At 45.9% G+C, this 14,703-nt stretch overlaps 1 protein-coding gene across 1 annotated transcript in view; it reads left to right on the forward strand.

Annotated features, from left to right (window-relative positions):
• Positions 1-14,703, forward strand: part of LOC130115388 (cytoplasmic dynein 2 heavy chain 1) — a 360,238-nt gene that overhangs the window by 166,917 nt on the left and 178,618 nt on the right. The window contains exons 71-75 of the mRNA XM_056283019.1: positions 161-284; positions 9,101-9,264; positions 9,913-10,032; positions 11,591-11,725; positions 12,338-12,481. Coding sequence (XP_056138994.1) covers positions 161-284; positions 9,101-9,264; positions 9,913-10,032; positions 11,591-11,725; positions 12,338-12,481 — 687 coding nt within the window. The remainder of the gene's footprint in view (positions 1-160; positions 285-9,100; positions 9,265-9,912; positions 10,033-11,590; positions 11,726-12,337; positions 12,482-14,703) is intronic.

A 14,703-nucleotide genomic window follows, 5' to 3' on the forward strand; every position in this document is an offset into this window, starting at 1 on the left:
AGTGTTACTGCTAACATGTCAAAAGAGGAAAGAGAAATAAAGAAATAAAGTACCCTCTCCAATCAATTCAGTTTCTAGTTGTGTTGGTGATTATAACAATCAATTTGATTTGTGTGTGTGTGTGTGTGTGTGTGTGCGCGCACTTATGCTCATGCTGTAGGACAGTAACTTTATGACCTCCCTGGAGCTGGCAGTGAGGTTTGGTAAAACCCTCATCATCCAGGAGATGGATGGAGTGGAGCCTGTTCTCTACCCCCTGTTAAGAAGGGACCTTATCGCTCAAGGTATGCACCAACATATACCCAGATGCAGTGATCTCCTTTTGACTCACCCAGACTTCTTTTTCCTGCTGTCCATGTTTGCTATTATACTTCTAACACACAGCCAAATGTAGTCAGCCAGCAGTCTGTATGGTTTATCTAAAATACATAAACAGGATGTGCCATTATGGCCTATTGTTGGTATGATAAAGTCAGTGACCTAGAACATCTCTAAGTTTCTGGCATTGATTCTTAACCCGTTGGTAGGCAGTACTGAACATCACATTCAGAGCACTATGGATTTTGTGGATAAGGTGAGGGACATCATTATGGAGGTGGATGAAGCAATAGTCTCTTATGATGTCATGTCTCTCTTCACGTGCGTTTCTGTTACTGATGCAGTGGAGTTACGCACTCATCAGCTGCCAATGTGATGACACTGGCAGCTGATGAGGGCATGATGCACGAAACAAACTTGTTCTGTAATGTATTAAAGGTTTTTTTCCTACATCTATCTTAATATTCCGCTCCTCATTTGTTGAGCACTTGTATTAACAACACCATTGATGGTTTCCGGAAAAAAAACCGCTGTCAGTAAAGTTACACAGGAAAGAACATACCATTAACTGCCTTGTCATGCACATCATATGCACAACGTCCAACGGGGAAGGGAGAGCTACATTAGAAAATTAAAAAACCCGTGATCGCTAATGCTCCAGTGAGGGGTTATGTTTGTCTGTTGGCATGATTTATTTATAATTACAAAATAGGTGCTTATATCTATGTCTGCAACTGCTGGCCAATTCATTCCTGTTTTCCAATGTAGACATTTCTGGTTTGCAAATGATAAAATATTTTTCAGTTAGACATAGATTGCACATTTTACTACTGGTTGAATATGTTTTGTTCTTTGAGAGGATTTTACAGGTGGTTGAATAATTAATTTTTCTGTCCACCAATGACCAAATATAATGGCTTAAAGATGTTTCATTCTTTAAACGGTTGTTTCTAAAGCCATGCACACATGTGTAGCTTTAGAAATAACCGTTTAACCCCCCCGGTCTGGTCCGATCCCACAGAAAAGCTGCTTTAGCTCAAATTGCTGACAAAGTTAATACAGGCTAGGACAGACAGATGTTAGAATACACTGTATTGCAGCTTGCCACGTATGGTGCTGTGTAGCCACAGACCGGTCAGAGTGCCCATGATGACCCCTGTCCACTGCCAAAACCCTCTACAATGGGCACATGAGCATCAGAATTGGACCATGGAGCAGTGGAAGAAGGTGGCCTGGTCTGATGATCACGTTTTCTTATACATCATGTGGACGATTGAGTGCGTGTGCGTCGTTTACCTGGGGAAGAGATGACACCAGAATGCACTATAGAGAGAAGGCAAGCTGGTGCAGGCAGTGTCATCCTCTGGGCAGTGTTTTGCTGGGAACCTTGAGTCCTGGCATTCATGTGGAAGTTACTTTGACATGTACCACCTACCTAACCATTGTTGCAGACCAAGTACACCGCTTCATGCCAATGGTATTCCCTGATGGTAGTGGCCTCTTTTAGCAGGATAATGCACCCTGCCACACTGCAAAAATTGTTCAGGAATGGTTTGAGGAACATGATAGAGTTCAAGGTGTTGCTTTGGCCTCCAAATTCCCCAGGACTCAATCCGATCGAACGTGTGTGGGATCTGTTGGAAATACAAGTCCGATCCATGGAGGCCCCACCTCGCAACTTAAAGGACTTAAAGGATCTGCTGCTAACATCACACCTTGTTTGGTGTTTTGATGATGGTGGTAGAGAGCGCTGTCTAACACATCAGTCCAAAATCTCCCATAGGTGTTCAATGGAGTTGAGATCTGGTGACCGCGAAGGCCATAGCATATGATTTACGTCACTTTCGTGCTCATCAAACCCTTCAGTGACCCCTCGTGCCCTGTGTGGATGGGGAGAAGAGACCACTCGCATCAGGATAGAAATGTTTCATCATAGGTTAAACGTGATCACTCAGAATGACTTCGTATTGATTTGCTGTGACCCTTCCCTCCAAGGGCACAAGTGGACCCAAATCCTCCCAGAAAAATGTCCCCCACAGCATAACAGAGCCCCCACACCCCCTCGCTGTAGGGTTCAAGCACTCAGGTTTTTCCTTTAATTTATCACCCGTCTGTACATATAAGCACAGGTCAACAATTATGTGGGTGAAATTGAAAAATGAGGGATTCATAGGGCTTTAAGTTGTCAAAGAAATTGTGTAATCAGAGAACACATGGATGATATAAACAAGAATGCTTTAATTCTTACAAGGGAAAACCAATCACACGGAATGATGTCTATGGATTTGGCCTCCCTGGTCCAAAGGCAATTTAGATTTAAAAAAAAAAGATCAGATGGGGGGGAAGAAAGGATGAACAGACTGGGCCATCTGGCCGTCAGTTTTTCAGAGACGGCTATATATGCCTCCTTTTCCAACGGATATATGACCTTTTGAATAAACGAAAAGGAAGATGGCTCAGAAATATACGTAAAGAAGGTCACCATGCACAGCTGACTATTCAAAGAGCAGAACTCTGTTACGTGTGCCTCATACCGATCACATAGCTTTGTGTCCTAGTCGAATATGAGGAAGTTTCAGAAAGGCCTTCAGTCAGAATAAAGGTGTTACAATTGATGATAAATTCTGCCTCCATGACCCCCCCCCCCGTTTTGAAAGATAGCATATACCTCATTAAACATCATATTCAAATTCATCACATATGATGGTAAGGTACAAATAGCCATCTATAATAGAATACCTCAATATTCCTTTGGCTGTAACAGGTAATGATCCATAAGAGAGGTACTGAACAGGTCAAAATCACTGCAGTTAACCTCAGGATATTCAAAACTCAACCATCGCTAACAGATAACTGACTATCCCACCATCTTTCGTTCATTATAACATGGTGACAGACTTCACTGAAACGGTTCAGATTTAGCAGTGTCAGGTCGGTGGGAGAGAGTATTATCCTATCTGACCAAGGGCAATATATTCTGTAGACCAATTTTCTAAGGCTCTGTGGGAGTGAAACGGATACTGGCACAGGGTACTGCATAGAGTTGGTGTGCATGATACTGTAGGTGTAATTTACAAAATATGTCCCATTTCTGAGAGAGATGATGAGCGTGGTGGCTGGACCTAATTGGTAGGACAGTAAAATGAACACGGTGTACAAATACAGGAATCAAATACAGGAATTAAAGGGAAGGTTTACAAGATGGTTGTGAGACCAGCTATGTTATATGGTTTGGAGACAGTGGCACTGATGAAAAGACAGGAAGCGGAGTTGGAGGTGGCAGAGTTGAAGATGCTAAGATTTTCACTGGGAGTGACGAAGAAGGACAGAATTAGGATCGATTATATTAGAGGGACCGCTCAGGTTGGACGGTTTGGAGACAATGCAACAGAGGCAAGATTGAGATGGCTTGAACATGTGTGGAGGAGAGATGCTGGGCATATTGGTAGAAGGATGCTGAATATGGAGCTGGCAGGGAAGAGGGAAAGAGGAAGACCAAAGAAGAGGTTTGTGGATGTGGTGAGGAGGGACATGCAGGTGGCTGGTATGACAGAGGAAGATGCAGAGGACAGGAAGAAATGGAAACAAATTATCCTGTGGCGACCCCTAACGGGAGCAGTCAAAAGTAGTTGTAGTAGTAGTAGTTCAAATACAGGAATCATTAACGAACTGAGTGCCATTGAAAACCTCTATATGATTATATAATATACTATCATTAATAGGGGGAAAAACTGCCCAGGGAACCATTGAGATATTATAGGCTTGTCCACAGGTACAGTCAGTTTGAGAGTTATGTTATACAGCAGCCATTGACCAAAAACAACAGGTACAGAAGTTAGACACATTACAGTCCACGGCTCACTGTATTCTCAGGCTCAGAGATAGAAATCCTTGCAGCATGTTTTCCCTTGTAATGAACCAACCCTTCCCTCTGCATTGAGAGCTGTTGACGTTCATAAGTACGACATCAAAGCGTGAAGAATGAGTGAGCATGTGAGGGAATTTTGGGTTCCATTTACTGTGATGGCTAACTCCTTCATAACTGAGCCTGAAAGAACAGACATTAAGTCTACAGCAGTGTGGTGCTTGTCCTTATTCCTTTGGTGGCTCTAGTTTGCAAGATAGAATGAGAAGCCAGGGACTCACCTCTTGTACTTCCATATTTAAGTCATCTGCCAAGGAAAAAAACCCAAAAAAAACTCATTTGTTGTTGCCTGTGTCTTCCTTAAGCTAAACCCAATGTGTTATCTACTGTATTTATCAGACCATTCATTCATTCATTCATCTTCAGCCGCTTCTCCAGGGTCAGGTCGCGGTGGCAGCAAGCTAAATAGGGCACTCCAGACATCCCTCTCCCCAGCAGCACCCTCCAGGTATTCCCAGGCCAGATTGGACATGTAGTCCCTCCAGCGAGTTCTGGGTCTACCCCGGGGTCTCCTCCCAGTTGGCCATGCCTGGTAAACCTCCAAAGGAAGGTGCCCAGGAGGCATCCTAATCAGATACCCAAACCAACTCAACTGGCTCCTTTCGACGCGAAGGAGCAGCAGCTCTACTCCAAGCTTCCTCCGGATGTCCGAGCTCCTCACCCTATCTCTAAGTCTGAGCCCAGACACCCTACGGAGGAACTTCATTTCAGCCGCTTGTATCTGTGATCTCACCCTTTTGGTCACTACCCAAACATAGGTGAGGGTTGGAACAAAGATTGACTGGTAAATTGAGAGCTTTGCCTTCCGGCTCAGCTTTAGCAGATACCAAATATATCAACCCGAAGGTCATGATGGGAACGCCAAGGTTGTTGGTGGGGTAGCTGAGATAATATTTCATTCAGAAGAGTTTTAGCCCACTTAATGAGACTTGCCTGCTTACACCTACTTGACCACTCACTGAGGTTGATGGTCTAATTAAAAGAGACAGGTACCAAATGAGAATCCAAATACACGCATTTACCTTCCCGCTATAGGAATGAAACCTCTAGGTGGGGGAGGGCGGACATCAGGGTAAAACATATTAAGGAGGACAAAGTCATTAAGAACATCTTTTATGCATAATTGTGGAAAGGCTTGAAGGTCACTTCCATCACATACAATTTCATCATTAATTTTACACACATGCTAGTGAAATACCTCTCGGCTGTAGAATCAGGGATAGTCATCCATCCAGTCACTACATGTTGGTGAGACCATTTTATGAGTTCAGGAGCCTCTATACAGTCAGTATTAACTCCTCTCTTTGAGTGTTCCCCAACAGCAGTCATCAAGACTGTAGGAGGGGATACTTGAAACGTTTGAGAGCAGGAGAAAAAAGGCTTTCCAGGTAGATCAATATGTCCAGTGTGTGTGCACAGTACAGTATACTGTGTGACAAATCACAGTGAGCCAGTGGAGAAAGCAGTGATATTGCATGTGTACACACTTGAGTATTCAGGAAGGAGGTCTGTCAGACCCCTGTTGTTGTTGTTTGTTGTTCTGGAGCCATATGTCTACAAGACCAGCAGTGTACAGATAAGTGCTACCCCACTGAAAATGGCTGATCAGTGAGGTACCATTAAGCATCCATATGACTTGAAGTATAGTGCACTCACTTGTCAGGGGGTGTTGGGTATCAGTTCATGGAAGCAGGGATGTCTGGGCTGTGCATGACAGTGTGAAAAAGCAGGAGACTAATATATGTCCTCCCAGGGTCATTGCTTCTAGGCCACCATTCTGGGCCAGTAATGTAACTGGTCGCACAATGTGGATGTGATATGCTTTAGGGCCACTACTTGGAGCCAGCAGGGGTGCCAAGGGCATGGCACTGAAGTGTACTGCCTCTCCAGAGTGACGCTGGCTCGAAGAGCTGTTCGAGGATGCCTTCACCAGAAGAGTCAAGCAGAAGAGCGAGACCCAGATTGCGTCGGGGCTGAACCCTCTTAACATGGGATGCATGAATCCAGGTGTGGTGTACTTGACACTTCACTGCAACATTGGAGGTGAGCAGGACTTGGGACGGACCTTTCCACATCAGTTGAAGGGTGGCAAGTGTGTGATTCTGGACCAGGACTCAGTCACAAGACTCTGAGCAAACCCAGGACCCAGGACCCAGTCACAAGACTCCCAGCGATGCAGCGAAACTTGGCTGGCAGTAGCGTCTCACATGAGAGTGGACATACTTCAAGTGTAGAAGTTAGGCCCTAACAGTACCCAGCTTGATTGCTAAGCTAATATACTACACTCACTGGCCACTTTATTAGGTACACCTTGCTAATACCGGGTTGGACCCCCTTTTGCCTTCAGAACTGCCTTAATCTTTCGTGGCATAGATTCAACAAGGTACTGGAAACATTCCTCAGAGAGTTTGGTCCATATTGACATGATAGCATCACGCAGTTGCTGCAGATTTGTCAGCTGCACATCAATGATGCGAATCTCCCGGTCCACCACATCCCAAAGGTGCTCCATTGGATTGAGATCTGGTGACTGTGGAGGCCATTTGAGTACAGTGAACTCATTGTCATGTTCAAGAAACCAGTCTGAGATGATTCGAGCTTTATGACATGGCGCGTTATCCTGCTGGAAGTAGCCATCAGAGGATGGGAACACTGTGGTCATAAAGGGATGGACATGGTCAGCAACAATACTCAGGTAGGCTGTGGTGTTGACACGATGCTCAATTGGTACTAAGGGGCCCAAAGTGTGCCAAGAAAATATCCCCCACACCATTACACCACCACCAGCAGCCTGAACCATTGATACAAGGCAGGATGGATCCATGCTTTCATGTTGTTGACGCCAAATTCTGACCCTACCATCCGAATGTCGCAGCAGAAATCGAGACTCATCAGACCAGGCAACGTTTTTCCGATCTTCTATTGTCCAATTTTGGTGAGCCTGTGCGAATTGTAGCTTCAGTTTCCTGTTCTTAGCTGACAGGAGTGGCACCCGGTGTGGTCTTCTGCTGCTGTAGCCCATCTGCCTCAAGGTTCGACGTGTTGTGCGTTCAGAGATGCTCTTCTGCATACCTCGGTTGTAATGAGTGGTTATTTGAGTTACTGTTGCCTTTCTATCAGCTCGAAGCAGTCTGGCCATTCTCCTCTGACATCTGGCATCAACAAGGCATTTTCGCCCACAGAACTGCCGCTCACTGGATATTTTCTCTTTTTCAGACCATTCTCTATAAACCCTAGAGATGGTTGTGTGTGAAAATCCCAGTAGATCAGCAGTTTCTGAAATACTCAGACCAGCCCGTCTGGCACCAACAACCATGCCACGTTCAAAGTCACTTAAATCACCTTTCTCCCCCATTCTGATGCTCGGTTTGAACTGCAGCAGATCGTCTTGACCATGTCTACATGCCTAAATGCATTGAGTTGCTGCCATGTGATTGGCTGATTAGAAATTTGCGTTAATGAGCAGTTGGACAGGTGTGCCTAATAAAGTGGCCGGTGAGTGTATGTCAACAGCTCAAATATCTAAAGAAGGGGAGGAGGTGAAATGGGTAGGCCTACTTGGTTCTGCATTTCTATGGCAACCACTCTTCCAAGCCGTCCCGGTCGCTGCTCCAACACCCTGCCAATCCGGGAAGGGCTGCAGACTACCACATGCCTCCTCCGATACATGTGGTGTCACCAGCTGCTTTTTTTGACCTGACAGTGAGGGGTTTCGCCAGGGGGACATAGCTCGCATCACGCTACTCCCCCTAGTCCCCCTCCCCCCGAACAGGTGCCCCAAATGACCAGAGGAGGCGCCAGTGCAGCAACCAGGACTCATACCCATATCCAACTTCCCACCCGCAGACACAGCCAATTGTTTCTGCCCGACCAAGCCAGAGGTAACAAGGGGATTCGAACCGGCGATCCCCGTGTTGGTAGGCAACAGAATAGACTGCTATGCTACCCGGACTAGTGTGCCCAGTTTGTGTGAAACATTAGCAGGCCAAATAGGCCAACCTTAATTTAAGTCTGTACGCCATTTGCTAAGACCCTCAGTCTCTCTAGAGTGTTTCTTCTCTCTACTAGAGATCATATCGGGCAATTTCATTTCTTTGAAAATTTAGCAAACATTACTGGGAGTTTTTATCTCCACAGTAACACAAAATAATCGATTAAAATTATAGCAGCATTAAACATAGTTGCAAGTTGGACAACAAAACAGCAGTTTGACAAGATCTTCTACATTCAGACGAATTAACACATAATGGCTGACACACACCCCCCTCAAAAAAAAAAAACTAAATGGACAAAAATTAAACCATGGACCAGTACCAGGACAATAGACAAAACAGTTACTCCACTACCACTCCTTTATGCGCTGATATCATATACTCTAGTTAGTATAAAGGTTACTGTTGAGGATGGAAATCGGCCTCCACAAAGTTATTCAGGGGAAGAGAAGGAGAAAGAGAGAGAGAGAGATATGCTCCTTAAAATGGGGGAGGCGAAAGCGAGAGAAAAGGCATGGCAGTGCTGCATTGCAGGCATCTGGTTGGAGAGGGAGAGAATGAGATAGAAGAAGGGGGAGGAGGGGTGGGGAGCAAGGGTGAAGGTAGGTTTTAAAGTGGCCACCAGAGCCTTTAAAAGACTGACAGTGGTTAAAAGTTAGAAATGAGGAAAAACACTCTCAGTACCAGTGATTAAAATACACCCTCACTCATTACAGGTGAGATGGGGGTGGGGGTCATCAATCGATGGACATCGTAGCCTCTTTTTTCTTTGTTTTTACATCTCCTTCATTCTCTTCCTTTATCTTTCTTTCTCTCTCTCCCTCCCTGCCCCTGTTGGTCCTTTTTAATGTGCCGCCCACCCAAGGGCCCAGGTATGCGGTTCAGATAGGAGACAAGGTGATTGATTACAATGAGGATTTCCGGCTCTTCCTTGCAACTCGGAATCCCACCCCCTCTATCCCACCCGATGCTGTCTCGGTGGTTACAGAGGTGAACTTCACCACCACCAGAGCCGGCCTGCGGGGACAGGTACATGCACCTAACACATGCTTGATTAAGATTTTTTTCTTCGTGGCTCACAGCTCCTAGATATAATGGTTCACCATCCCAGCTTGTCATGATTGACACACACACACACACACACACACACACACACACACACACACACACACACCTATATATCTGATTATATGTTAATAATAAGGTGGCACGGTGGCGCAGTGGTTAGCACAGTCGTCTCACAGCAAGAAGGTCCTGAGTTCGAGCCCCAGGGTAGTCCAACCTTGGGGGTCATCCCAGGTCGTCCTCTGTGTGGAGTTTGCATGTTCTGCCCGTGTCTGCGTGGGTTTCCTCTGGGCGATCCGGTTTCCTCCCACAGTCCAAAAACATGTAAGTCAGGTGAACTGACCATACTAAATTGTCCCTAGATGTGTGTGTGTGTATGTGTGTGTATGTGTGTGTCTGATGGCCTGGTGGCCTGTCCAGGGTGTATCTCCGCCTGCCGCTCAGTGACTGCTGGGATAGGCTCCAGCATCCCCACGACCCTGAGCAGGATAAGCGGTTTGGCTGATGGATGGATATTAGTTAATAATAATGTTCTTATTGTTGTGTGCATGTGTATGTGACACATTCAAGTATTTGTGCATCTATGCTAACCTGTAAGAATGTGTGTTTTAGTTGCTAGCCCTCACGATCCAGCAGGAAAAGCCAGAGTTGGAGACTGAAAAGACCAGAGTGCTACAACAAGAGGAAGACAAGAAGATACAGTTGGCTCTGCTAGAGGAGTCACTGTTGGAGGTATACACAAACACACAGTTAACAACAATTCAGTGTAATGCTGAAATACTACAACTGGTTTAAGGTAAACAAACAAACTGCAGCCTCTGTAAACATGGTTCTCTGTTTATGGGTCCTTGATTGTTCTTTTAACAATAAACAAAAGTTTCCTTGTGATATGTAGTCACAAATCCTCCGTGTGAAATTTGCCTGCAAAAGTTAAGCAGATGGCGACACAGTGGTGCAGTGGTTAGCGCGGTTGCCTCACAGCAAGAAGGTCCCAGGTTCGAGCCCCGGGGTAGTCCAACCTCTGAGGTCGTCCCGGGTCGTCCTCTGTGTGGAGTTTGAATGTTCTCCACATGTCTGTGTGGGTTTCCTCCGGGTTCTCCGGTTTCCTCCCACAGTTCAAAGACATGCAGATCAGGTGAATCGGCCATACTAAATTGTCTCTAGGTGTGAATATGTGTGTGTGTGTGTGTGTGTGTGTGTTTGTGGGCCCTGTAATGGCCTGGCGGCCTGTCCAGGGTGTCTCCCCGCCTGCCGCTCAACGACTGCTGGGATAGGCTCCAGCATCTCCGTGAACCTGAGTGCAGGATAAGCGGTTTGGGTAATGCATGGAATGGAAATGATTTCCTGCCACTCTGAGGCAGCGTAGAATAAGGTCATGAGATGAATTAAAGAAGGTAAACAAGCCCTGAATACAGCTTTGAGACTGGCACGGGCAGCCATAGCGGGGTTTTTCTCCCTACTATGAATCCTAGTTAACCGAGGAGGGTACTATGGGAAATAAGGTCAATTGGAATGACAACAGGGAGAAGAAAATGTTAACTCTGCTAATTTTTCCACATTTCTCCATATACAGCCACGGTGTAATTTTGAGCTGAGCAAGTCATTATGTCAGCTCACACCAGAAGTCATAAGAATATGGAGCCCAAACATCAAACGGATTGTTGCTGTCCAAATACATAATTGAGCTCACTTTATTTGCAAGCACAACAACACACTCGAAAACAAGTACATTTGCTCACTGACTGCATGTGAACACACATGCTCATGCACTGTCTCTCTCTCTCTCTCTTTCTCTCTCTCTCTCTCACCCACACCCACACACACCCACACCCACTGAGAGAAGCAGCATGTCAGTGCTTCAGTGGTATTAGACATCTAATTATTCAGGAGTTGTAGCAGCATACTCTGACTTGACATTTCCGTGCTCCGCTGCTTTCTCATCTATTCTATTTGACTTTATTTGAATGAATTTTATCAATGTGTTTCAGAGGGTAGAGCCCGGCTGATGAAAGAGGGAAGGCATGCCTCTCAGTGGATAGTGAAAAGATGCACTGGGTTCTTAGAAAATCATGACTTTTTGGTCCGTCAGCTTTCATTAGATGAGAGCCAAATGATCCACGCTGTCCATCACGACCCCTCTTTTTATCCCTTCCTGCCAACCCGTCACCTTCGCACTTTATCACACGCTCCCTCCCTATCAGTTCTTCTCCACCCTTCTTTTAATGACTGTATGTTTGTATGTATCGCTCTATCCATCCCTCCCTCCCATCAACCCCCCCCCCCATGTCAGACCCTAGCTACAGCTCAAGGTAATATTCTGGAGAACAGGGAGCTCAGAGACAGTCTCAACCAGGCCAAGGCGAGCAGCGCTCTGATCCACGATTCACTGCTGGAGTCACATAGGCTGCAGGCATCACTGGACCAGGTAAATTGCACAGTCACACACACACACACACACACACACACACACACACACACACACACACACACACACACACACACACACGGAATGGGCCACCAGCCCCACCATACCCATTTCTTGGTTTGTCTGCAGGCCACGGTTGATTGTCGAGACAAAAAAAAGTTGTTTTCTGAATACAACATGTGGTCAGTTGCTGGTAAAACTAATTTACCTGTCTGTGCCAAAACGTATTGCTGAGCTTATCTCCTATCCTGAAATGCAAAAACAGTCATGTCAGTTATAGATAAATTATATACTGCACCGCTAGGGGGCAGTGTGACACCAGAACTGACTTTTCCTCAACTTTTCTTGGCTGTGTTGTTTCTCCTCTCCTTTCTCCCTCCTACTCTTCCTGTCTTTCTTATATTCACCACCATTTATGCACTACAATTTTTTTAAAATCTCACTCTTCATTCTAATCATCTCTATTGCACTGCTTCTCTTTTACATATACATGCCTCTCTTCCTCTACCTGCCTCTTTCTTCCCCTCCATCTCTCCCTCTTTTAGGGTCTCTTGCTTCCTCTTCTCACACACTCTTTTCCATCCCCCTCTAACTCGTCCACCTCTTCCTCAGGAGCGGGACGCCTACCTGCCTCTTGCAGAGAGCGCCAGTAAGATGTACTTTGTCATCACCGACCTGTCCAAGATCAACCACATGTACCGCTTCAGCCTGGCTGCCTTCCTGCGCCTTTTCCAGAGGGCTCTTCAGGCCAAGAAGGTGACTGGATGCTACACCGCTGTTTTTTTTTTATGTGTGTTTTTCTTCCACGTTCATTAATCACCAGTTTGCCGCCGCATTCATTCTAGCAGCAAAAACTCTGTAAAGTCAGGCTCTAACCTAAAGGAGCAAGAATTGGGCTGAAAAACAAAACAAAAGACCAGAAGGCTAACACTGCTGCTAACACAGTAAAATGCACACACAGATATGCACAAACACACATGCATGCCGGCACGCATTGATGCGCACTCGAGTGCACAGGAATTGTTAACAAGAAGTCTTTGTGTTACTGTCCATCTGAATTTGCCACCCTTGTGGTAAACGGCAACAGAAGTTGACTTCACACACCCGCATACGCTAAAGCTGCGAGATAACTGTCCTTTAAGATTCAAGATACAAAGGTTGTTTTTTTTGTCACATACTTCACATACAAGTACAGTAAGCAGGAAAATTATTCTTGCATCTCCACAACTACAATAATAATAATAAAATAATAATAAAATGAAAAATACACTACAATTTTAAAAAAAAGTTAGAAAATAGCCTGGGAGTATAAAGAAGGTATATCCCGATGAATACATATATACAATGTGCAGGTGCTGTGTACAATACGAGTACAAGTAAGTACAATTACAAATGTGCAAATAGACTGAAAGGGTAAAGCGTAAAGTGTCTGTGGAACGTGTCTGGGGCAGAGTGGTAATATATCCATCCATCCATCCATCCATCCATCCATCCATCCATCCATCCATCCATTATCCAAGCCGCTTATCCTGCTGTCAGGGTCGCGGGGATACTGGAGCCTATCCCAGCAGTCACTGGGCGGCAGGCAGGGAGACACCCTGGACAGGCCGCCAGGCCATCACAGGGCTGACACACACACACACATTCACACCTAGGGACAATTTAGTATGGCTGATCCACCTGACCTGCATGTCTTTGGACTGTGGGAGGAAACCCACGCAGACACAGAGAGAACATGCAATCGCCACACGGAGGACGACCTGGGACGACCCCAAAGGTTGGACTACCCCGGGGCTCAAACCCAGGACCTTCTTGCTGTGAGGCGATCGCGTTAACCACTGTGCCGCCCCCAAGTGTTAGATTTTACAAGCAAATTCCATCCAAAGGACAGAACTGTAATTTTATCTAATATTGTCGGGGGATACGTCTGGCAGAGTTACTGTCCCCACTCTGAGTGACCACGTCTCTCTCATGGACTAATTTTTTTTGGGGAAAATGGACCACACCACTGTCACTGTATTTGAAAACAGTTGGACCTAATACGTTTGATGTAGCCTCGATCCGCAGGGGCATGTCTGTTTGTGTATGTGAGGAGCACACTAACACGCACTGCCAAGAAGGCAGCGCAGCTGGTTCCCGGAAGGCGACATTTTCCGTGTCCTTCGCCAGCACGGAGCAGCCTTAAAGCAGTCGACAGGAATACAATCACGCACGTACCAAAAGCAGCAAAATGCTGAATCGATGAACTTCAAATTACTTGTTGTATCTATACCCGAAAACAGACAAGGTTTCATGGCTAGACAAGAGTGATGCTTGTCTTGCTGAGAGTAGCAGGGCTGCTAGATGTGGGTGAAAATAGATCAGCTTGTCCACAAGGCCACAAAGAGGATACAAAAGTGGACAAAAGCTCATGGATTCTATTCCCACTTTTCTCATGCCAACAACATGCAGAAGATTTGCCTTGTCTCAACAAAAGGATATGTAGGCCATGCTGAAAACATGACATCATCTTGGGTTTGTATGTTAATAAATTCTACCGATGAATCTGAGGAAACATTGCAGGAGGAAATACAGTTATGTCCATCCTCCCACCCAGGTTCCCCCAGGTCTTTTTACATTTCATCTCCCAAATTTTCCTTTTTTTTTTTTGTGTTCATGTCCTGGACAAGGGCAGCACGGTGGCGCAGTGGTTAGCGCAGTCACCTCACAGCAAGAAGGTCCTGGATTCGAGCCCCGGGGTAGTCCAACCTTGGGGGTCATCCCGGGTCGTCCTCTGTGTGGAGTTTGCATGTTCTCCCCATGTCTGCACGGGGTTCCCCCAGGTGCTCCGGTTTCCTCCCACAGTCAGACATGTAGGTCAAGTGAATGGGCCATACTAAATTGTCCCTAGGTGTGAATGTGTGTGTGTGTGTGTGTGGGGGGGAGGCTGTGATGGCCTGGCGGCCTGTCCAGGATGTCTCCCTGCCTGCCGCCCAGTT

This window comes from Lampris incognitus, chromosome 7 (genome assembly GCF_029633865.1).
Source record: "Lampris incognitus isolate fLamInc1 chromosome 7, fLamInc1.hap2, whole genome shotgun sequence".
NCBI classification, from domain to species: Eukaryota; Metazoa; Chordata; class Actinopteri; order Lampriformes; family Lampridae; genus Lampris; species Lampris incognitus.